This window comes from Papaver somniferum, chromosome 5, assembly GCF_003573695.1.
Source record: "Papaver somniferum cultivar HN1 chromosome 5, ASM357369v1, whole genome shotgun sequence".
Taxonomy (NCBI): domain Eukaryota; kingdom Viridiplantae; phylum Streptophyta; class Magnoliopsida; order Ranunculales; family Papaveraceae; genus Papaver; species Papaver somniferum.
This window is the reverse complement of record NC_039362.1, coordinates 173,950,990-173,977,374: the sequence shown is the minus strand read 5'-3', so window position 1 is coordinate 173,977,374 and position 26,385 is coordinate 173,950,990. Positions and strand designations below refer to the sequence as shown.

Here is a 26,385-nt window from a genome sequence, read left to right as displayed (position 1 = left end):
TTTCAGCGGCGAACATTCTGTAAACTTTCTCCCAGAAAGTCAACGTCGGTTCGGCTACATTATTCATGACAGCATCTTTTGTGTGAAAAACAAAGGCTCTACAAATAGCTAAATCCTCTTGTTGAGTGAATCTAACACCACGAACTCTGGGAGGCATTTTTGTAGATGATTTGAGATTGAAGAATGTGTAGAATGTGTGAATTTGAAGTTGAAATGAGGAGTATTTATAGAACTCAAAAAATATAGCCGTTAGATCACAAGAGTTCCAGATTTAACAGTTGGCGCTTTTATGAAAAACGCGACGCTGGAAGGACAAGCGCTGGCGCTTTATTTAAGAGCGCGCGCTGGAAATAAAAACGCCAGGGATTTTGTCTCCAACGCCAGCGCTGGAGTGAAGATCGCCTGTCCTATCATCAAACGGTCGCTACATCCTCCAACTCAATGAACAAACTAACAAATTTGTTGGTTTGAACATCCATTTTTCATATTTGTTGAGTCCATAGTGGGATCAAACTTGAAGTTTGTTCATTTCATAGGAACTGCTCTGAGTTCAGACCTCTGTTGTGCAAAACATCTATTGTGTTAAGCTTCCCATGGATTAAACACCAAACCAGAAATTTAAATTTAGGTGCAATCTCAGATTTCCAGATGAATGACACTGGAAAGTCAACAACACCATCTGCGGACACCATTTTTGAATATAAGGACTTCACACTGAAAGTTCCTGAAGAATGTAAGGACCATATTCTAGTATCAGGTAAGGTGTCTAATGAGGGAGGGTTATCACCAATTTGTAAAAACAAAGAAGCTACATCCAAGGATTCACTGTTAGATAAGATTCTTTTGAAATCAAATTTCCAGCAACCATCTATTCTAAACATAACTGCAAGTTTTGAATTTCTATCTCTAGCAATCTTGAATAGACTAGGAAAAGCTACAGCTAATGAATTGTCGCCAATCCAATGATCATTCCAGAAGAAGATCTGTCTACCAAACAAGACATCCTCATTCCATTTCTCCTTAAGTTTAGGGAGGAAAAAAAATTCATCTCCAATGGTGTATGTTAGACATTGTCAAGGTGAATGTCTAGTTTTAGACATTCACCTTGAGGATGTGAAGCTATGCTAGTAAGCTTTTACTTAACTAAAATTAATTCTGATATATTAAATAACCATATGTAGCTCTAATAAAATCTTAAACACCATTGGAGATGAAATATTTTGTTCCCTAAACTTAAGGATAAATTGGAATGAAGATGTTTTGTTTGTGTTGCCACCTAAGAAACACACACCATACTATTGGAGAAGCTGTTAGAACATCCCCTATCATGCTTTGAAAAATTCCTATATTTGAGGCAAGATAAGCAGTTTAGTGTTTTAATACAAAAATCTTCTCCAAAAGAAACCTCAAAGATGAATGTGAGGATGATGTGTGAGTCAATCCTATAGTTTAGAGGTTCTCTTAGAGGATTTAAACATCCTGATCATCAAAATCTAAAGTTGTTAGTTAAGAAATTAATTATCTGAGTTTCAAATCAATGGTTTAAGATGTTTTAAATGGTTGGAGATGAATTCTTCTTCACCATCATAAATTAAGGAAATTTTATCTCACATCCCAAAAGAAAGGGTTACACATAGGATGCACACTAATTAAATTATCATTGGAGGTGCTCTAAGACTTTTCCTTTCATGGACATGAATGTATTCAAAATTTCAAATCATGTGCAAACCAGAGAAGATCAAAAACGGTACTCATGCAAGGGTTTTGGCCATCGGCATAGGTTCGGGTTTCTAAATATCAAAAATGGTGTAACCCTCCGAAGTTAGGCTCACAAGAGTTTTGGACTTGGATGATACTGCGAGTATGATAATACCTCCGTTCCAAAACGATAGGCTTTTTTTATGCACAAAATTACATATTAAATAACCATGAGAACAACAGAAATCTCGCACGAGTTATCCAGAAGAATCAGAATACTGTATGTAAATGCCATTAATGTATACCATTTTTCTAGTATAGGTAGTGACCACCTATCTATTCTCCTAGTTAGTTCTAGAGACCAGAATCCAACTAGAAAGCTTCACAAATTTATTAATTCTTGCTTTTGAATAATAGTTACAAAAAATTAATAGCTAGGACCTGGAATTCTAATGTGTCTGGATCTCATGCTTTTAGACATACTAAATGTCTCTATAACATTAAGGTTGCTTTAATCTTTTGGTGATATCCAGTCATATAGCTAACTTGTAGAGACAATTAGTTGATGCAAATATGAGTAGGGGCTCTTCAGTTAGTATTAGGGACATGAATACATTAGAAGGTATTAAATACTAGTACATTTTTTAACATGAGTATTACATTCAAAGAGCTAAAGAAAACATTTTAACTATTGATAATAAAGATACTAGGTATTTTCATGAAAAAGTAAAATTTAGGAAGAAACGAACACAAATAGATTGTCTGAAGCATGGGTATTTGGATCAGTGATAGGGCTATGTTAACTTCTGAACTTAAAAACGACTTTGCTAAAAGTAAAACTACTAATCCCCCAACTGATAGTAGTTTTCCGAATGTTATTCAACCATGTATTTCTGCCGAGGAGAATGGTTATCTCATTCATCCTGCAACTGATGATGAAATTAAAGTATAGTGTGGAAAATGCATCCTCGTACGAGTCTAAGACCTGATAGGTACCCACTGGCCTTTTACCAATATATATGAGAGATAGTAGGTAGTGCTACAATTCAAATGGTTACATTTTTCTTTGATTATATATGATTATCTTCTTAAACAAATGAACCAAAGTTTTGTGTCACTAATACGAAAGACAATTACATCTAATGACCATAGACCCACTGGTCTGAGCAATGTGAGCTATAAGATCATATTTAAGCTCCTTGATAGTAGGTTTAAGTCTGTCATGGACAAATTTATTAGGTCGCATCAAGGTGTCTTTCTTTCTTCTAGGTAGATTATAGAAAATATTATAGACAATTACATCAATTAGTGCTACATAAGAAATAACATATATAAATCTGGTCTTAAGGCCTTGAAGTTAAATATTTCGAAAACCTTGGACATGATAAAATGGAAATTTGTGATTGCTATATTGCAACAGCTAGGATTTCATGAACATTGATTGGTGTAGGATAATTGAGCTATGTATTACTACTGTTTCAACATTCGTCTTATTAAATGAGCCTCTAATTGAAGTTTTTTTATTCTACAAGGGCTCTCAGACAGGGAAATCTCTAGCCCCCTCTATTTTTCATAAAATGTACGGATTTTCTTTCAAAAATGTTAATTAATGTTGAATCCCCTAAACAGTTACAAGGGATCAAAGCCTGTAAGACTAGTCTCTTTGTTAGCCATTTGTTTTTTTTGTTGACGATTGGTAGGTGTATACCAAGGCTTCAGTGAAAGGTGCTAGGAGTTTAGGCGCTACAGCTATTTAGTAATTTTTGGGGACAAACTATTATTTTCGACAAATGATGTATAACTTTTAGCCCAAAAACTGACGCTAGAACGAAAATGCAGAAAAAGACTAAAACTCTAAGATAAATACCTAGGTGTTATGGATCCAACAACAGAAGGATTTGAATTGTTGAGTCTTAGATCTTGTATTTAATATTTTGTATACCGAAATCCAGTATGTATATATGCCTGGAAAATGAAATAGGAACCTGCAAGGAATGTCTCATTTTTCGGTCTGAATCTCGACAGTCATGTCTCTCTTAGATTCTCCGGTCAAAATAAAAGAGAACAGCTCGCAAAATTTAACGACTTCACCTACTTCATTACCCCTAACCGTTTCCCGTACCTCTATTGAAACAGAATGTCAAGAATGAGAAGAACATGGTCAAGGAAAACTCCAACGTCACTCCTAGATCTACGCTTAAGAAGTATAGACCCGAAGGTTCAAGTGATCGCGAAATGGGTAGTGATAGTGGTTAAGTTGCTGGACTAGATGGGTTAGCAGGTGGAAAAAAGAAGATAAAAATACCCCTTATAATACATAGAAATAAAATGAAAACTTTTTGTTATATTCTCAATTTTTTTGACAATAATTAGCATCTTGGAATGGTAAACACCTTAATTAGTCTGGAACAACGGTTATGACCAATGTAGTTTAACTCGTTCTAAGGTTCTACTTGGTTGGGGAGCTTGGAGCAATGAGTTCGGTCTTAAAACTTGCCTAAACTCGGCCTAATATTCGGATGAACTTTCTGGAGGCTTAGAGTCTCACTGATTATATATATTGCTACTAACATGACTTATACTTAATTAAAATTAAAATTAAAATTTTAATATTATCATGTATTAATTTAGCAACACCAACACCAACACAAATGATGTGTTTCAAAAGTTATTGTAGTAGTAGAGTTCGTCTAAGACTTGTGAAGGTTCGATTTTTAAATTTAATAAAAATAAATATACAAATAATGTTAACAATGGTGAGAGGTACTGAGACTAGGATTCCACCAAATATTCAAATTCATGTGATTCACCTATTTATTCTAAACCATTATAGCTCATTCAACAAGTATTTTGACTCTATTTCTTTGCCTAAGATAGATTCTTAAAATATTAATTGTAAATCTTAAGCATGGCATATCAAAAGAATTAATCCTAAGCATAAACCATCAACCGAAATGACAATTAATTAAGAAAAATCTTTTTTTTTTTAATTTTAATTTAATTCAAATAGTCAAGTAAAAAATTAAATGAATTTACCGCATGATGAATTTTGGTTTCCTCCGTCGTCCCAGCGTGGGGTTTAACTTCTCATATTAATCACTTGATCAGAATACATGTTTGTTGCTCAAAAGTTGATTAAAATGATGAAAAGGTGTAAAACAGCGAAAGGACGACCCACAAAAAGCGTCCAAAAAGAACGATAAATAGTAATGGTCAGAGACGCAGTATGTCTACGACCCACGCCTGTGTGTCGTTCTCACTGTTGGAAAACGACTGTCCTGGCGAGTTTGTTCTTCGTGTTCTTGGTGTTCTTCATCATCAGCAGCAGCAGAAAAATGACATCTCTGCAACTCGTGATTTCTTCATTCTGTAGCCTCCAAAACTTCCCCAAACTCTCCACACCCCTTCTATGATACCTCAAGACCCTTTTTATACACCTACAGCACAAGAAAACTCCTCCATAACTCGAGATAATCCTCTCTTTACTCGGGTGATAAAAAATATTTTCGGGAAGATTTTCTTACCTGTTTTATGATTTTCACGCGTTCTCAGCTGTGTTTCTTTCCTTTTATACCTTCTTCACGCTCTACAATATTGATTAAGTCTTCCAATCACGAGCAGTACACGTTTAAACTCGTGTAAGCTCATGTGTTTCCTCCAACTCCCTGTTTGGATTAAACCAAGTTATCCAGACAAATTTGATCGAAACAAACACCCATACTATCTTTGTTAGGACATATCACAACTACCCATGAAGTTTAAGCGATTGAATCACACAAAAACTCCTCCAAAATCCAATCGAAAACTCTGCCATTGTTGCTGCCATTTTTCCCGCCTTTTTTCATTTTTGAATTTTGGGAAGAAGATGTCCTCCCCTTAATCATGTACAGGTGTCTCTTAGCATTTGCCCTGGGGTGTAAATAGTATTTTTGGGCGTAAATAGTAATTTTTTTGGGACTCCTTCAGCGCATTTCTGGGTGCCTTGAACACATTTCGGGGGTGTAAAACACCACTTTTCGAGCCAATTTCGCCGCAAGAGCTTGTTTTTCCAAAAACATCTACAAAAACATAAAACACCATAATAAGTACGAAATCGAGTACTAACAATACAGAACATTGAGGACAAATTAGACACAAAAATGTGTCTATAAAATACCCCCAAACTTATTATTTGCTAGTCCTCGAGCAAAACTAATAAAAAATAAAACTGAGTTAATCTCGGGAGGGTTTACTAGAGGTGTACCCACAAAACCATTACTTCTAATTGGTCACAAGTATCCAAAGAGCTATGAGGACATACATATTCTCAACCTATCTCCAAGTAACTAGAATGCCAGAGAAATTAAAGGTGTCAGCTCTAAAGCTGACTGAAGAAAAGGGGAGACACATCCGCAACACTGCTAGATAAAGAGATATCCACTACACAGCTAGATAAACATTGTAAGATGCGTCCGCTGCTTTACAGCTGGATATGATTAGGAGAGAGATAAAGATGAGAGGGACATCTTCTACACATCTAGACTAATTACGTGTGATGAGTTAAACCAGTGGTAGAAATATCTTGTGCCAGATTGAAAGCGGACTAACAAAGCAACCAAATGTATCTTTCTTCGACTCTCTCATAGTGCTCAGTAGAAACAACGTCTTCTTCGGTCTTCAACTGTTGATGATAAACCATCGAACCTCATAGAACTTTGACAATTAACTCTTCTCTTCGATTTCTTCCTTGACTTATAAATTTCTACTTCCCTTTGGCCTTATTGAACAAAACGTAACGATGATTTTTTTTCATTTTTCATTTTTTTTTCATTTGATTTTTTTTATTTTTATTTTATTTTTATTTTTTTTTCTTTGGAAACAATAATTACAAGACAACAATTTACATGGCCATGAGAGAAGGACTTTCAAAACTTGGATCTTCGCAACTTGTGATGTCTTGGTATCATGGATTCTAACAACTTATATCATTTGCTCTTATAACTTCAACTTTGATTTTTGAACTATTCTTTTTTATTGTTGCTTCTAAACCTAAGACGTCTTCAACTTTCTTCATAGATTTTGATGTCGCTCCGCTTGTTGATGATGATAAGTTTCTACTGAGAGAGAGTCGCAATCCAGTAACTAAGACTACATTGTGAGGTTGCTTTGTCTTTCTGGCATTTCCTGACCTACTTGCCTTTCCATCATGTATGGTTAGGTCCATCACGGTTACCCTCTAAAAGGAACAAGTTCTCTCCTGAATTTCAAGGATCTCAATGTCTTTTTCTCTAATGTCTCAAAAGGTTGTTATCCCTAGCATTCCAATTATTATCTTTTCGGTGAGAAACAGTATGCAAAATTAGCTAACCGGATACCATGTGACACTAGAAGTTTCAAAAGTGCAACTAAAAAGTTCTTCCCCACCCCCAAACTTAAATATAACATTGTCCTCGATGTTCTAAAGATAAAATTAAAAGCATGAACAAGGAGAAACTGTTACCACTTGAAGAAAAAGAGTTAAGGAAATATATTACCATGTTGCATGAACATGGGTTACCTCCCAAGAAGTTCTAAGTTTAAAGTCTTCAACCAGACTTAGGAAAGGATTAGCCAACTCGAACCGTATAACAGTAACCGGAATAACTGTGGGTCTTCAAAACCAAATAGAGCTGACCAAAGGAAACTGCAGTAAACCAAGAAAATGAACAAGACTAGCATGCCCTTACCTAGTTTCCTGATTAAGACAACTACATTTAATTGTGGTTCAGGTTCGGTTTTGTAAAAGGGTCTAATATATTTCTTTAGGATGCAACTCCTCAAAAGTGAGATCCGAATTATTAGGTCCTTGAGTCTGTAAAAACTCAAATAAAAATTTAGAAGCACATAATAATAATCTAAATAATTGAGGATCCTCTAAGTCAATCAGGTTTGACTTACAAAATTGACCACAGTGAGGGTAGTAGTCATTCTTAAGAAAATGTGTTGATTCTAATTTCCTAAAGCATTTAGGTTTAGTCTCACAACTAAATATTCGACACATTTGAAATATAAACGTTCCCACATTTGGAAGAAAACTATTTGGTGGGAAAACAAAGTCAATAAGGGTATCATAGTCTGGGCAAACCACATCAACCAGAGGATGGGTTTCTAATGACTGAACTTCTTCCTGGACATTATTAGTTTCGGGAAAACGAGTATGAATGTAATCTTGTAAAATGGTCGAGGAACAAATATCAAGTCCTAAGTGAAGGGACTTTCCGAGAGTTAAAGGTAAGGCACTAGGAAAGTGATAATCACCCCCAAACTTAGAGTTTTCAGTGTCTCTAGCTAGACTAGTCACAATCTCCCTAATTTCTAGATCATCATATTCTTGGAAATGGTAAATTGATTCTTCTAAGTTATTATCAGGTAGTGCATCTTTACTCATCTTTATGGGTCTATCTTTTTCGTCTACGATTATTGTTTCTAAGTCACTAGACTCTAAAACAACATTTTTGGAATAAACCCGTTCCTCAAAACCACTATCGGCTTCGTAATCAAAAGGAAAAACTACATCGTCTAAAACGGTGGTATCCCTAATCAAATAGTTTTTATGATTATTCACCTATTCAAAAGGATGAGGATTTGATTAGGGATACCATCGTTTTAGACGATGTAGTTTTTCCTTTTGATTACGAAGCCGATAGTGGTTTTGAGGAACGGGTTTATTCCGAAAATGCTGTTTTACAGTCTAGTGACTTAGAAATAATAGTCGTAGACGAAAAAGATAGACCCATAAAGATGAGTAAAGATGCACTACCTGATAATAACTTAGAAGAAGATTCCAGAGAGGTTTGCTCAGATTGTAACGAATTCCTTTTCGAAAGATTATAAGCTGGTCTAGAAACAATCTAAGTGGAGCCATCATGCTTGTTGTTTGCTAGATTTTATAGGTTTGATTTGGTCGAGTCAGCCTTGTTTGTGATTGTGTAGAATTCCCTTGCAATTAAGAATGTCGAACTGGTATGATAGAAGCCAATACAATGATTATCGACCTGAATTTGAATATGGACATCATCCTTTTTATGACCATGTTGGGAATAGTGGTTGGGAACGCCATCCTTTTGAAGGATATGGGTCATACCATGGTGAGCCCAATTACTATCCACATGCCCACCGGTCATACGAGCAAGATTCTTATAATTCCTCTCCTCTCGATGAAGCACGTAAGATACTTGAGTCAACGCGTAACTTAACTGAGTCAACACGTGAGTGAGTTTGCTGAGTCAACACGTAGGCTTAAATTAGAGACGGAAGAAAGAACTGCTCGAATTACTCTTGATTACCAATACATTCTTTCCTATATCACCCGTGAAAATAAGGATAATTTTTATCAAGATGAAGAGGTTAGAATAAAAGAAACTAATTTTTTAGATAAGGTTCAATCATCTTCGTACTACTATGATGATGAGGATAGTAGTAATGAAGAATATGAAATTTGTAGGCATAGTGATCAAGAATCTATTAATCCAATTGAGATTTATAATGATTATATTATTTCTATCTCAAATCCAAATAATTTTTATGATTATTCACCTATTCAAAAGGATGAGGATTTGATTAGGTGATATAATTTTTATGATTATTCACCTTTTGATCACTATCAGCTTCGTAATCAAAAGGAAAAACTACATCGTCTAGAACGGTGGTATCCCTAATCAAATCCTCATCCTTTTGAATAGGTGAATAAGCTCATGTTTTTCCTCCAACTCCCTGTTTGGATTAAACCAAGTTATCCAGACAAATTGGATCGAAACAAACACCCATACTAGATTTGTTAGGACATATCACTACTACCCATGAAGTTTCAGCGATTGAATCACACAAAAACTCCTCCAAAATCCGATCGAAAACTCTGCCATTGTTGCTGCCATTTTTCCCGCCTTTTTTCATTTTTGAATTTTGGGAAGAAGATGTACTCCCCTTAATCCTGTACGGGTGTCCCTTTATCACTTGCCCTGGGGTGCAAATAGTATTTTGGGGCGTAAATAGTAATTTTTATGGGATTCCTTCAGCGCATTTCTGGGGTGCCTTTAACACATTTCAGGGGTGTAAAACACCACTTTTCGAGCCAATTTCGCCGCAAGAGCTTATTTTTCCAAAAACATCTACAAAAACATAAAACACCATAATAAGTACGAAATTGAGTATTAACAATACAAAACATTGAGGACAAATTAGACACAAAAATGTGTCTATCAACAATTAAAACTATATATATGCTTAACATAATATACAATCAACATTAAGGTGAATAAAAAAAAATCATCTTAGAATTGACTAAAAAATAACATATAATCGTCCTTGAAGACCTATTAGTCGCCCAAACTCGGATTCAGCTTGGAATCGAAAATCACCAAGATTATTTAACGAGTAGCGATTAATCGCTTGGAAATGCTTGGAGACCTTACTGTGGTTATGACTCAGTGAGTTCTTGGGATTTTGGCGTCACATCAACCTTGCTATTACGAATGCCCAAAAACTGACTAATAGGGTGCAATACAATGGAGGTTTTGGTGGAATAAAAGAGGTATAATTAAGCGAGTTAATCTTAAAACATAGGACTATGTTACCGAAGCCTTTGAAGGTCCTAATATCAAGAAAACTAAACATCTAAAGTCTTCATTGTAGGCTAAGTTAGTATGAAGGTTAGTTAACGAACCATATGCTTTGTGGGTTAACATTTATAAGGAAAAATACTTCCCAAAAAATAATCATGTTCACGCTGTAAATGAGATTTCCATTTCGCGGTTTTGGAGATGGGTATGTTGGGGTATAGAAATCATTATAAGGAATTATTATTGGGAAATGGGTGATGGTAGATCTATTGAGATTTGGAAAAATGGGTGGGGTTCCAAATAGACATGGTTTGCAGGATGAATGTTTCATCGAATATGAAATATGTTAGTCAATTATTTTTGCTGGATAAATATAAATGGAACGTAGATTTGTTGCATGTTATGTTTATCAGGGATACAGTTCGAGATATTTGTGAGATCAAAATCCTTCATAGGTTCTGATTTTCCAAATGGAAACCAACTCAAAATGGGATCTTTACTGTTCAATCAACCTATAGAGTTATAATAGATAAGTATATGACAATGAAACAACAAACTTTTCATGGAAAACTTTGTGGAATTTCGATCTGCCGCAAAAAATTAAGCATTTTTTTATTGAAATGTGTCAATGATTGTTTTCCTTTTAGATAAAATTTTTCTAGGTATATAGCAGACATAAATGATAAATGTCCTTGCTGTGGAGATGAAACTGAAACAACTTATCATTTGTTAGTAGATTTTCAAGGTTGAAGAAGGCTTTTATTTGCTATTGATTATAATATTGCACTTATTATACGAAATATGCAGATGAAGTAATAAATTTCTAGTTGGTTCAATACTAGCACAGTCAGCTAAGATAAGTTCATGACTTTTGTGAGCTTTGTTTGTGGCATGTTGGGAATTTAGGTATATTGTGGTTTTTGAATAGGTTGTGGTGCGGGTTGAATATTTTTTTAGGCAAGTTAACATAGTATTTATGTCTAGGAATATCTCTAATGGACATGGCACGATTATCTCTTTGTGGTTACTCCTAAAAGAAATTTCATAAAAGTAAATTTTGATGCATCTTTTCTTAAGACAGATAAAAGCATGTGTATAGGATTGACTACGTTTTCTGATGCAGGAGAATGTAGAGAGACAATATCAATTTCAGGCGTATCTCAAGATGAGGAGCAAGCCGAGGCTTTAGCATCATTAGAAGCAACTAAGAAGGCTAAGGAGGGTGCTATGGATTGGATGCACTTAGAAGGAGATTGTTAAAATCTGGTCAGGGAAATAAATGATAGATTTGGTTCTGTTAGATGGACAAACAACAATATTATTTCTAATTTTAAAGAATTTTTGAGTTATTTCCAGAGTTGGAAGTGAATGTATGTGTGTAGGGAGTGTAATAAAGTTCCAAATTATCTTGCAAAGAATGCTAAAACAAGAAGAATGCCAAAATCTTGGTTTACCGAATTCCCTAGTTGGTTAAAGACTCTTATTAGATAGTAGTTAGATGTAACCGTTTAATTCTTGATTAAAATCGCTCCTTAAAAAACAAAAACAAAAAAGAAACAACGGTCTTAAACATGACAACACCTAAAATCTCACAAAAGTTATAGTACAAAAAAAATTGGAATACTAAATACAGTCTTTCAATTTTTTTTTCTTTTTTTCTTTTTTAATCTACTAACTCAACTAACTCATCTGAATGACTGAATCAGATTCTGGGTTTTGGACTAATTTTATTTTAATTTAGTCAAATAAGTGCTCAACGAGTCAAGTATAAAATGACTCAAATATATCTGTGTCAAAGTGCTTCCATATCTCGATTCAGACATCAAAATAACAAAACAAAAATTTGGCATCTTCCTTCAGATCAAATAAACAAAAAAAACAACAAACGATCTGACATCTACCATCGCCCCTGAGCCAAATCCAAATGGAGGCCTATGACTCGTACCCAACATTAAACAAACAGGCCTACGAAATTCTTTCCTCTATACATTCGTTTTGGGCCGCCATTAGGGTGAGCCCATTTCCCCACCCACGAAACAAAAACCCTAATATATAAAGTCTCACCACCTCCTCTAAACACACCCTAGAACACACAGCCGCTGCGGAGAGTCTCAAGTTGAGCTTCAGAGGAAGAAGACGAAGAAGAAGAAGCGGCTGCAAATCGCAACATGGTAAGTCCCTCTTTCAATCAAATGAACCCTAAATCATGTTTCAATCTTCATGATAGATGTTGATTTATACAAGTTTATGATTTTGAATTTCTGGTGATTTTGTTTTGATTTCTGTAGACGTTTAAGCGAAGGAATGGTGGTCGTAACAAACATGGCCGTGGTCATGTTAACTTCATACGTTGTTCAAACTGTGGAAAGTGTTGCCCTAAGGTAGCTAATTGATTTCATTTTCACAGATTTGATTTGATTTTTTCTTGGGATCTGATATGAATGGATGTAGATTTTCTGATTCAGTAGTTGTTTTTTGTGGTGGTGGTGGTGATTTGGAATAGGATAAGGCAATCAAGAGATTTTTGGTGAGGAACATCGTTGAACAAGCTGCTGTTAGAGATGTTCAGGAAGCTTGTGTCTATGATGGTATGTGTTTTTTGGAAATGATTTTTGTTGTTTTTTGGATTGATTTTGGGTGTTTACCGTGATTTATAGATTGATTTTGATTTTGGGTGGGTGATTGATTCTTTATGTGTAGGATACACTTTGCCTAAATTGTACGCCAAGATGCTTTACTGTGTGTCCTGTGCTATTCATTCTCATGTGGTGAGAGTTCGTTCTAGAGAGAAGAGGAGGAACCGTGACCCACCTCAACGTTTCAAGCGTCGGGTATGTGCCCTGCACTTTTGTTTCTCATTATGAATGATTGGATGGTTTTGTTTACTTTATTTTTTACCTGTGTAGCTGTACTTTCTAAGAGTTTGTCTCAGTTTTGCGTGATTTTGTGAGTTAACTAGTTAGTAACCAATGTTGTGGACTCTGGTGAATTTTTTTAATGTGTAATGCCGATTTTGGTTTTTGGAATGCGGCATTGGGTTTGTTCTGAAGTAATTGGTAAATGCCAAAGAGGTGCATCTGAGAATCCTTGTAGCTATTCGTTCATGATGTACATTAAACTTAAACTGCATCCATTGATCATGCATACTATTAGGATTTCTATGCTTTGTGTATTAGTGGTTTAACCAGTTAGTAGCCACAGTTGTGGACTATTGTGAATTTTTTTTATGTGAAGTGTCCAATTTGGTTTTTAGCATTATGCAATGTGACAATGGATTTGTTGTGATGGAAATGTAATTCCAACTTTTATAATTGGTTTAGTGTAAGTATTAACTGCCGAAGAGGTATATTACAGGCATTCTTGTAACCATTCCTCTGTTTTGTTCTTTTACGCTGCTTCTGTTTATCATACACATCATAGTGCTCTATAGTTAGGTTCATTTATGGTAGTGTGTACCTTCCCTTCACCCTGTTCTTTTCAATGACTTGCAACTTAAACAACTGTTAATTATCATGAAATTGTATGTGGTTGTAGTTTGAAGTTAGAGGTCCATGGTGAATTGTTTACGTGAAATGTCCATTTTGGTTTTTAGCATCATGCAATGTGACAATGAGTTTGTTGTGATGGAAATGTAATTCCAACTTTTGTTGCTGGTTTAGTATAAACTGCCAAAGAGTTACATTTGAAGCATCCTTGTAACTATTCCTCTTTGGTGCTTTTAATGACGTGCAACTTACACTGCATCGGTTTATCATACATCAGTGTTTGAAATAGATAGCAAGGTATCAAAAGAAGTAACATTGATCACTAGTAAGAAATTACTCTTGTTTCAAGGTGTAATTTCTGTTCCTTCATAGTACTCTGTAGTTGAGTGTATCCATGCTAGTGTTTACTTTCCCTTAACCCTGTTCGTTCGAATGACTTGCAACTAAAACAATTACTAATCATCACGGAATTGTGCGGGGTAGATGACTGACTGTGAAATGAACATCGGGAGTAATTTGAAATGAACTTTAATGCATGTTCCTTCTATTAACTTTCGGCTAATAGTGTATGTGATGCTATTTGTTCACAAAAATGGGATGCCTTGTTAAATAATGCTCATGCTGGGTTATTTTTTTTGCAGGATGATACTCAAAAGCCTGGTGCAGGTGCCCCTCGTGCAGCTGGTGCTGGACCTGGAGCTGCAGGAGTACCTGGAGCTGCCCCACCTGCCCGTACATGAGCAACGACTTTATAAAAGTGCACTCTTTTCTGATTCAGTCAATGTATTCCAGTTTGGGATTTAGGGTGGTACTAGATTACCTAGTTTTCTTTTTCTGCGGAAAACTTTACATCATTTTGTTAGTAGGGAAATATTATTGAGTACTCTGCTTTGTTTTGTTATGATTTAGGGACTCGTTTGTCTTGATATGTGAATCCTTTAAGCTTAAATGATGGGAAAGAAGTCATGCCAGATTTTGGAACTTGTTTTTTTTTTTTTTTTAATGGTTTCAAAGGGATTCGGCTGTAAGGCCTTTGTAGTATTATCCATCTTTGTAATACTATCCAACTGCTGTTCATAGTTATTCTTGTAAGGATTTCTGCATTTGTGTTTTGGGATTTTATTGCCCAATCTAAATATTATGATAGAGCTGTGCATATAAACCATTTCCGAATCTCTCATTAAGTGATTATCAAGGATGATTAGGGATCAGGATAACTAGATCAAACACTACTCACTTCTTATACTGGCCAGATGAACCAAAACCAATTACTTGTTGCAAACTGACAATGTTTACTCTTTTCAATCTCATACTCATACATTCAGAAAATTGATCATACAAATGTGCCACTATATAGAAAATAGAAAACAAAAAAAAAAAACAAAATCACTTGAATAAAAATCTTCACCCCCCTCTTCTATTCTAAAATCTTGTAGATAGCAAAACAGAGTTTCCTAGTCAGGGCATCAGGATAAACTGATATTTCAACCTTCATTCCTGCTGCAAAATCATTATCTTGACGCAACTCATTCCAACAATGAAGGTTAATTATCGTTGGATTCTTACCAAAACCTCGAAGCACCATATCATATTTCCTTAATTTACTATCATATACTTCGACATTAATTCCATGACGAAGAATTTCATCCTTTATCCGCAGCGATGGTACGATTTCTTGAAAAAAAAAGTCCTCGTTTAAATCTAAACAGTCCCCAACAGAGTCAGTCTGGTGTATTTGTTTTGTAAATACCGAATTCTCCAGCGCTCTATTATTGATGTGTGCCTTAATATCTTCATAACTCGAACTTTGGTTGGTGATTGGAACGTCTTCTGCGTTTCTAAATGGAACAAGATGATGATTATCTCTTTTTTCAGTTTCTTCACGCATATAAGTCTCTGTTTGGGTTCTCTCGGTCCTAGTTCTAGAATTGCTAGTTCTGTAAAGAATCGCTGCTGCTGTTACTAATGCTTCATCCTCCATTTTCTTGAATGGTTTCACTAGTCTAAGAGAAGAATAAGAGAACAAGCCTGCAGAAAATAGTTTATGGCTGCTGGAAATCTATAAGAGAGACACAGAATTGCCAGACAGTGATTAGACAATAATGATCGAAGTAGCTAGTCTAGTATATGCATATATTTATAGGAGGTGATCGAGGGAAACAACGGCCACAGATGTGAGTTAGGAAAGTTGATGAGTTTAGGAATAATGCTATTCTTGTACCTTAGTATATATATCGCAAATTCAGGCTTAGAGTTAAGTTAGGAAACAAAACCCTACTTGTAGGAAACAATGTTGGGTCTGATTCCAAATTTTGAGTTGGGTCCTTGACTCGTTAGTCAAGTCTTGTCAGTCCGTTAAATCATGAGCCTCTTGGAAAATAGTTTTTGGAATTTCAGTACTTTACTTAAACAAACAAATTTGATTAACGTTAACGCGAGCATGCCATTTAGTATGAATTTAAGTAAACCAAACAAACCCTAAGTCAATTTGGAAGAACAACATATTTGTAATAGACGAGAAACTTGAAACTTTCGGAATACCAATTATCTCACAAGGGCATTCTATAAATCGTGTGGTTTATAAGCCTCCGTCAATCCTATCTACCGTGTGTGCATGGTTTTCCTAGCACTCCGTTTCCGCCTGTGTGTGCCCGTGCTTTTCGTACCACTTCGTTTCCGCCTGTGTGTGCCTGTGATTTCCGTACCACTCCGTCCGTGATTTTCGTGCCATTCCGTCTGTGTAGCCCTGGGGTTAAATAGTCCCACATCGTCTATGGAAACCTAGATCGCGTGCTTAATAAGTCTCGGACAATCCTATCCTTACAAGCCGGTTTTCGAGGTTAGTAAGGCCCGAGGATTCCTATCATGGTATCAAAGTCAGATTCTTCTCAATCAACGCTACCCATGCGTCCGTGGTTTCCGTACCACTCCGTTTCCGGACTATTTTATCAATTCCGGCTCTAGATGCATCAAAGTTAAACGCTACCCGTGTGTCCGTGGTTTCCGTACCACTCCGTTTCCAGACTATTTTATCAATTCCGGCTCTAGATGCATCAAAGTTAGAATCGAAAATTTAATTGCATCAAATTGAGAGTACCCAGCAGTGCTTGCTCTCTTCAGAGCCAGATTCTTCTCAATCAACGCTATCCGTGTGTCCGTGGTTTCCGTACCACTCCGTTTCCGGACTATTTTATCAATTCCGGCTCTAGATGCATCAAAGTTAGAACTGAAAATTTAATTGCATCAAACTGAGAGTACCCAGCAGTGCTTGCTCTCTTGAATCTCATACAACCAAAAATGGATTGAAACTACAAAAACTACACAAGCTGTGTTTAACAGTTGGTAGGTCCATGAGTTTTGAAAATAAAATTTAATGAAAAAAATTCAATCAAAAGAATATTAAAGCATGATTAGTCTTTACCACTTTTCTTCACCCTCTCCTCTGTTTCGGCAAGAACCCCTTCACTCCTCTATTCTTGATATTTATAGACAACAAAACAGAGTTTCCAAGTGGCAACATTGCGAAAAGCATATATTTCAACTTTCATCCCATGAATCGAACTATTATCTTGAAGAAATTCTTTCCAACCACTCATTACTTTTTACCGTTATATTTCCCTCCGTTCCACTTTAAATGACATTCTAGGAGTTTTCACGTACATTAAGAAATGGAGAGATAGGAAGATTTTCCAACTATACTCATAAGAAAAGTCTTCAAACATTAATTGTTATTAGTGCATTTTAAAATAAACTTATAGTTCCAAGACAAGGTGTTAGTGTATTATTGGTAGTTTTTTGGGAATATATGAAAACTTTCAAGTATTGTGGAACAAGAAAATAATCCTAAAACATCATGTAAAATGGAACGGAGGGAGTATATCCCAACTCTGAAGCACCGTATCCAATTTCCTGAAATAGGAAATACTATGTAGTCCTTGAAAAAAATATAATTGAGTTAGTTTGGTCTTGTTGACCTAGTCAACTGTCTATTTGGTCATTTTTATATATTATTGTTTGGTCCTAAATATTATTATTTGGTCTTAGGGTAGAAAATACCTACACAGGATGACGTCATCAATGATGTTACAGTCTTTTAGCAGAAATACCCTTCTCTTTTTTCCCTCTCATAATAAACATTAATAAATAAAAACTTAAAACCGAAATATCTTTTGAACCACATGTCCAAAAATGATAAACTTTATATCTTCGGAGAGCCATCGATGAGAGTTTTTCAATGTGTATAGTGATCTACACTACAAATAAGTAATCGAGCTCAATCCTACAGGATCTACACCGTAGAAATTGAAGATAAACACCTCAAAGAGGCGGAAGAACAAAACCAAACAACCATTTCTATTTCGATAATATCTTCAATTACAGGAACTCAAGGTTATAAAGAGAAAAGGACTATTCCACTGGCACGTGCCACTCATATGACTCCTACTCCTACACTTACTAACATACTATCTTCCCTTAGCAAGTGGTCAGCACTTAACCGGGACATGATAAATTCCCACCCCTTCAAATTATCCTTGTCCTCAAGGATATAAAATGAGCTCGACCCCGGAACACAGTTGTTGCAGCTCCTTCTCCAGCGTCGTAGAAGACATGAATGCAGTTTCCATAACTTCAACAATAAGGCCCATAACAAGCTGAATTCTTTCGTGTAACTGTAGCAATCGACTTGATCCAAGTCTCCTTCAAAAAATAATCAATGAACTTGAGCCTGGAATCACTTCCCCGTAGTAAACAGGCCTTGTATCTTCACAACTGGAGTCCGGGTATATACTAGTAATGGCACCACTTGCAGCTACGAATAACACTTTCCAAATAGGATTACAAATGACTGTATGAGTATCTTTCAGCATAAGATGACTTTCTCTACTACCCATTGAGGCGTAAAGAAGCATCTTCATGTTAACTTCTCTGCAATGAACTTGTATGCGAAGATGTAGTCTTAAACTTGCCATCTCCACCAACACAAGAACTGTCACCTGCAACTCTTTTCTTGGGAAGATAACTTCTTCCTTGTTTGTCTTCAGCTGCTTGTACCCCTTTTTAGCAAAACTGTGGTTGTGTGGAAACTGGGATAGATTATTTCCAAGAGTCATTCCTGAACCTGTGTACACAAAATCAAACACTCGAAAAATTCCACAGAGGCTTGCTGACATAATCGTCTCCAGGCCATTGTGTGAGATGGATATATTCATTTCCCCCCTTAGGCCAGCGGTACGAGAGTGATGACCTGTGCTGACTTGTAATGTAGTAGCTACTGTGGTGAATACTTCCAGCCAAAACCTTTTAAGAAGTATACAATCTTTGATGTACGGAGTGTATTCAGGAAAGCCATGTAATGTGATAACAAGAACTATCGTTACCCCTTGCGAACTGTGTATCATATACATGGAGTTGAGAGTCTCATCTCCATCTTGTTGAGCCATCAGGTGTGGAGGTCCGCAGTTGCTTAAAAAGATGTTGGGTAGTGCCAACAAAATACTCAGCTGCTACTATAAGGTACTTGTTACAGCTCCTGCGTCCTGTAACCCAGTACAATTGTTGCCACTCATGACTTGGGAAGGACTCGAAATCTCCAGCAAAATTTGAGTTATCTAACCCGAGGCAGTACTTAGAGAAGTACCTGCTGTCCCTTGTCAATTGGAGTCTCAATATAGCCATGTGAGCATTGCCTATCTGCGTCATTTCACCACCCAATATACTAGCATTACGACTATCACCATATATACCCAACAAAAAGGCACACAAATACTCAGGTAACAATTCAGAGCAGTACCCAGATTCCAGAATTAGATCATAAACAGAATTCCCACTTCTACGTCACAATCTTTACCACGGTCAACACCCTTCGACCATAACTATAACCGGGAATACCACCTCTCCGTGGCATTTTCACTAAATTTAAACCCATTCTTAGAAGCTTGACAGGGCTTCTCATGAGATTTGTAAGACTCACCACAAGAGAAAAAACATGGAACTCTACATGATCACTATCTGAAATCAAGACTTTAAGCAATTGGGTAGAAAATCGATAAAAACATACATCACCATCAGGCCCAAGCTGCAGCAGTTGATAAACAAAAGAATGAAGATACACACGAAATAACCCATGAGAGTGCACACCTGAAGTATTGAACGAAAGTAGCTTTATGCATTGAGCCCTGAGATCGAAAACGCAGCAGCAAGGATAACAGAGAAAATTTTCGCTCTTTAGTTTCCCTTTCCATACGAGGAGCATAGTATGGCTGACACGATTCTCCAACTCGTAAGCACTACTACTTGTATCATCTAACAACTTGCCTCGATCAAATATGATAATAATGAATAGGTATTCATCAATCCTGACTTTGTAACTTGCCTTACCCATGTTAGCAATTATTTGAGAAATCTGCTCAGTGAAAATCATAGATATTTCAAATAAATCATACCTCTTAACAATGAAGAATATCACCATAAGAGAATAGACATGGAACCAAGGAACACCACCTTCTAGTTTATACACTCTAATCACTGCTGGACGACAGACTTGCCTACGAAAATGATTTAACCAACCTTCATTAATGGCAGAAAACCAAAAATTATAATGTAAGAAGGATGCATGTACCCACTGTTCATAAATCTGCTCTTGAACAATTTCTTTACAGTATTTACCCAACAGAGAGGTTAAACTACTCTGGTATATATTGTCCCTCAGTGACATTTCCAGAAACAGATAACCACTAACCTCACAGTCACCTTCCTTAGCCAACACCAATTCAATTGAATTCAAAAACAACAATTCTAGTTGGTACCCATTTGTAAGAACTTCTTCATTGGGTTTATCCATTAAAATCGAACAAACATTAAGTATAAATGAACAAGAACAGGTTAAACCCGAACTGAATTCACAGTCATCCACAGAACAGAAAGGCCTCTGAATCAGTTCAAATCCCTTTCCACGATCAAACATTCTACGCACAATATCGAAGAGAAGAAAGAGAATTTCATCAACTTTAACCATTTTAAGTTGTAAGAGAAAATCAGCCTTACCGCAACACATAAACCAAGATTCACCCTCAGGAATTTTATCCAACATATCCAACCATTACTAGTAATACCACCTTTGGCTAATTTACAAACAACTATTATGCTAAACATCAAACCTGAACAGTACCCATGCTCACAAACAAGCTCATTAATGAATTTTCCATCATAATCATCCATTAGAGTTAGAATCAACCCGTTAAAATCAACCAAGCAAGAAGTAAGTATATCAAAACTGAACTTAGAACTGCTGCTAACACAATAAGGATACTTGTCAATAGTTAAAGAATCTTTTCCGTGATCAATTACTCTACTTGATAAAGTTGAAACAAGGGTGATAAGATTTCTCACTAACCATTTGGTGACTGATAACATATTTTCCCTTGAAACACATAATACCCGATTGAAGCATTTTAACAAGAAGATAATGCCCATCACCAGTATAACCATCCTCAACAGAACCATTTCAAATGAATTCCTAAACAACAAATTGAATTTATACCCATGTTTTAAAACTAACTCATCAACAATTCTCCCATGGTAATCATCAACGAAAAATGACCCATCAACAAACTTTCCACGATCAAATATGGAATGAGTAAAATCAAGATGGAGATAAAGAAAATTCTTACAATTCAGAACGAGGTGAGTAATGAAATCCTTGGAGAACTCAATTTGCTCTGGTGTTTCAACTTCGTCAAATGGTTTACTCCTACCAGTAAGTGAATCAACATCTTCAGATTCAATAAAGAAGTATGGAGGAATCAACTCTAATTCATGAGAATCATCATCTTCATCTTCCAATGGGGTTGAAAATTTCGGTAGAAATCAGTGACCAACTCTGTGTTAATTGAGTCCTGAACAATTTCTTCGCTGTCAATTACATCCTCCATCTTCGTTATTTCTGCAACCTCAGCAACTTCGATTGAAGTTTCCTCCGATGTTGGTAACTGGTTTAATTTTCTAGTGTGGAGCTCTATCTTCCTCTCTGCATGATTGATGAGATCCAACAAATTTAGGAGATTCTGGTTCCGATTTGGTGAACTATCTCCCAATTGAATTAGGTAATCCAATCGAAGATTGATTACTTCACACCTTGCACTCATTACAGCCCTCAAATCATCCATGATAAATCCAAGGAAAGACCGGCTCTGTACCACTTGTAGTGATCTACACTACAAATAAGTAATCAGGCTCAATCCTACAGGATCTACACTGTAGAAATTGAAGATAAACACCTCAAAGAGGCGGAAGAACAAAACCAAACAACAATTTCTATTTCGATAATATCTTTGATTACAGGAACTCAAAGGTTATAAAGAGAAAAGGACTATTGCACTGGCACGTGCCACTCGTATGACTCCTACTCCTACACTAACTAACATACTATCTTCCCTTAGTAAGTGTTCAGCCCTTATCCGGGACGTGACAATGAGTTCCATTGTCGCTATATTTCACAGCTTTTAATTTATACTTTATCCCTTAACTAAAGATTAACGATAAAATGAACTACCATACTAGCTAGTTCATTATATAAAGTGAACTCTTAGGATAAAATAACATATGAGTTGAGTTCATTCTACTTTGACTTATCAAAAAAAAAAATTGAGTTCATTATACAAAATGAACTGCTATAATGAACTACTATTACGAGTTCATTCTACCATATGAAATACTATTAGGAGTTCATTCTACAATACGAACACCTATCATGGGTTCATTTTACAATATGAACTATCATTTACGAGTTCGTTTTATAATATGAACTACCATAATGAACAATTATTACGCGTTCATTCTACAATATGAACTACCATACTTAATTATCATGAACTATAATAATAATGAATTACCATTGCGACTTCATTTTTCAAAATGAACTACTATTATGAGTTCATTCTACAAAATAAATTGCTAGTATATACGAGTTCATTCTACGAAATGAACTGCTGGAACTAGAATGAACTACCATGTTCAAAAATAGTGTTCATTCTCATATATGAACTACTATTATATCAAAAAAAATTAAAGTTCTGAAACATAGTATAATGAGTACTTGTTGTGTATATCTCGTCGAGACCTTTCCGAATATATAAAATTTGTTAATTTTTGACATATATTTTGAGAGATATTCAGTTTTTAAGTTATTTTTATTTATTAATGTTAAGAGTAGAGATAAATTAGTAGAGACAAAAAATAGAAGAAAAAAAACTATCATGTATAGGAAAAATAAAAGAGAGAAAGGGTATTTTAGATACTTTAATATTCTTAAATAAATAAGGACCAAACATAACTCCCTTTTTATTGGTGGACCAAACTAACTTGGGACCACATAAAATAAGACCAAACAATAACTACCCCTTTCCTAAATTTGTTTTCGTATACTTCCACATTAAACCCACCACTAAAGGATTGGTATGGAAAATCTGGGTAATCCAAGGAGTTCACAGATATCCATTACAATTCTTGAAACCAAAAAGATTAAGGAAGTTTATTTCATTTCTAATTCAGCTTCCACCAACATCTTAGACGCTCAAATTTTATACAGTACTACAATAGAAGTTATGTTATTCTAATGAAAGTGAATTTTCAATTGGGAACTAACACAACCACCTAAGTTTTATAAACATATGCCATAAAACATTTGAAACATCCATGTATAAGTAAAACATTGTTTATTCATGTTTACATAGAACATACATCTGTAAATTTACATGAAAACACAACTATTGACGGTTACATAGAAACACACACCCTCCTTGTGATCGGATTTTTGTCATGAACCCGTTTGGATCAATGACAAGTTTATCCCAATTCCGAAGAATCGAGCCTACTGGTTCCGAAGAATAAGCCTAGACAATTGAATCGATAATTTGGATTAATAATTTTCATAAGATTTTCATTACGGATTTCACTAGCTTAAATATCTAGGTTTATCTCTCAGCGTCCAACGCTCACTACTCTCCCAGATGGTTACATCTAAACCATTCATTACATTATAATTAACTAATTATTAATACTAACTATATTTACTAACTACCAACAAGGATACGATATAGGCACCCTCTTCTAACCATAGAAGGTACATGACAATTTTCTACCACAGTTCAAGGAAACCACAACACTAAACATAAACAAAAAAGAATCAGAGATATGAGAATCTAGAGAAATGGCCAACAACTTCATGAATAATCGATTTGTGTCTTTATTTGTTCATAACTCAAACCTTGGCCATTGACAAAAAAATATGAGACCATTAAAAAAAGATGAGTATGTGAAATGGGCGGTTTAGGAGTGTTTTTTGAATGGTGTATGTAAAGAGTTTTCTTCAACCCAAACCACCTAAAATGGATTGAATTTTTTTTTTTAAAATACACAAGCATGTACGACAACAAAAATATTCTAGCTGCGTTCAATACTTACGTCCAGGAGCATCAAAAATAAACTGTAATAAGACATTCATTCAAAAGAAGATTTAAATCAAAATAACATTCATAACTAAAATATCGGCCACATGTTTATGCGCATTACCGAATCAAGATAATGAAGATCACAAATTAGAGAGAGAAATGGACCATCCAACCGACCCTTTCTATTGTTCTACTTGATAATTATTTTTTCTTTGCATCTTTCCTTCCGGAAACTCGTTGTATAAATTGATATCAAACATGTTCTATATAATAAACGTCAAACGACATGAAAAGAAAATGAACATATAACAAATGGTGCAAAGTAAATCATCAATGACCTCCTAGGCCTAGAGTTTGTCATGGAATTTACACCTCGAAATAGAGTTCTTGTGATCTTTTCCTCTTATTCATGGGATTAGAATATCTTCACTTTCATCTGCAAGTAGCTCACACCAACTTAAGAACAAGAAATGATGAAAATTTTTTGCTTTACCAGTTCAGCTTCCATCAACATCTTAGAAACTCAAACTACAATAGTAATTATGTTATTTCATTGAAAGTGAAGTTTTGTCGATTGGGAACTAACATAATTACCTTAGTTTGAAGAAAGATTTTCTGCTTGGAGACAAATCTCCCTTTCAAAGGGAGGTACTCTCTTGAAATATATCTTGTGTTCACTCCCAATTTATTACTTCTCGTTAATTAAAGCACCGGCTTCAGTTATAAAAATTCTGGAAAGAAAGATGAGAAACTTTCTTTAGGAGTTTAATGTTGCTTCAAAAATTTCACACCTTGTTAACTGGGGTCTAGTATGTGCCGAAAAGGAGAAAGGTGGTTTAAGTGTGTAACCTGAAGATGATGAATTAATCAATGCTGGCTAAATGGTGTTGGAGGTATGGTTCAGAAAAGAATAGGTTGTGGTACAAAATAATTGTGGACAAATATGGTACGTGATAGATTCTCTTGCTGGGTTCCTGACAAAATCAAAACTTCCCATGGTGTTTCCTGCTGGAAAACTATTGGTGATACAACCCACCTGGTGAGTTCGAATTCAACTCTGATTATACATTCAGGTAGAGATATAACTTTTTGGAATGATACTTAGAGTGGTAATACATCCCTTGCTACCGCCTTTCCATCTCTATACAAGTTATCAACTAATAAGAATGCAAGGATTGCTGAGATGACCACTTCAGATGGGAATTGGATGTTTGATTTTAAACGTAATCTCACGGGTTTAGAAGCAAGCACTTATGCAGCTATTTTACTTGTGATTGGTAGCAACCCACCTGTTCTGGACAACTTACCAGAAACAAGAATCTTTCCATAACTCAGGCATATTTAATGTCAAATCTTTATACACCAATTTGACATCAGATTTTGGCGTAGCAGATTTTCCACACTCTTTCGTCTGGAATAAGGTAGTCCCGCCAAAGATAAACTTCCTTGTTTGGTGCTTAATTCATGAGAAGATAAACACAATCGACATGATGCAGATTAAGGGAATAGATATCTACAATTCTTGTGTTTTCTGTAGTGATGACATTGAGTCCCAGGAACATATTTTCCTCCACTGTAAGATAGCACACAGAATTTGGTCCTCAGTTCTTCCAAGTGACTGTTGGTCTTGGGTAATTCCAAGGAACATGAGGATTCTTGCGCTTGGATGACATATTGTTCATTTCTCAAAGACAAGAAAATTTCTTTGGGGTCTCATTCCAGCTGCGGTGGTATATACAATATGGACGGAGCGAAACAACCGTATTTTTGAGCAAAATTACACTTTTAAAACTGAGACTTACTTGGGTATATAAGTGAAGTCACTGATCCTAGCTTGGGAAACTGCAGCTAGTAAAAGAGATCACTTGAATATTTCTAGTTCAGTTCTTAATAATTGGGATTCACTATGTATGTAATTTCCTGTTTTGTGACTTTTCTTTGATCTACTTTGTACAAAATCTGATATCAAAGACTTAATGAAAACTTAACACAAAATAACTCAAACAAACTCTCTTCAATTGTTGTATTACGACTCATGGATCAACAACCTATTTATATGATTAACAAACTTGACTCTCAAGTAAAAAGACTTTCCTAACATAATCAAACTCTAACAAAGAAACTTCTAGACAATTTTCACGTAAAAAAACTCTTAAAACCAGTAATACTTGCAACCCA

The 26,385-nt window shown here is 35.5% G+C and overlaps 1 protein-coding gene across 1 annotated transcript; it reads left to right on the top strand.

Annotated features, from left to right (window-relative positions):
* Positions 1–12,291: 12,291 nt before the first annotated feature.
* LOC113283710 (40S ribosomal protein S26-1-like) lies at positions 12,292–14,876 on the top strand. Its single transcript, XM_026533035.1, has 5 exons — positions 12,292–12,445; positions 12,563–12,655; positions 12,778–12,862; positions 12,975–13,105; positions 14,401–14,876. Exons 1-5 carry the CDS (start codon positions 12,443–12,445, stop codon positions 14,497–14,499), a joined length of 411 nt encoding a protein of 136 aa, XP_026388820.1. The 5' UTR covers positions 12,292–12,442; the 3' UTR covers positions 14,500–14,876.
* The last annotated feature ends 11,509 nt before the right edge of the window (positions 14,877–26,385 follow it).

Excerpts from the sequence above, each read along its gene's own strand:
- LOC113283710 (XM_026533035.1), top strand. Across the intron at positions 12,656-12,777 it reads GTGGAAAGTGTTGCCCTAAG|GATAAGGCAATCAAGAGATT; the intron begins GTAGCTAATTGA and ends GATTTGGAATAG. Across the intron at positions 13,106-14,400 it reads CTCAACGTTTCAAGCGTCGG|GATGATACTCAAAAGCCTGG; the intron begins GTATGTGCCCTG and ends TTTTTTTTGCAG.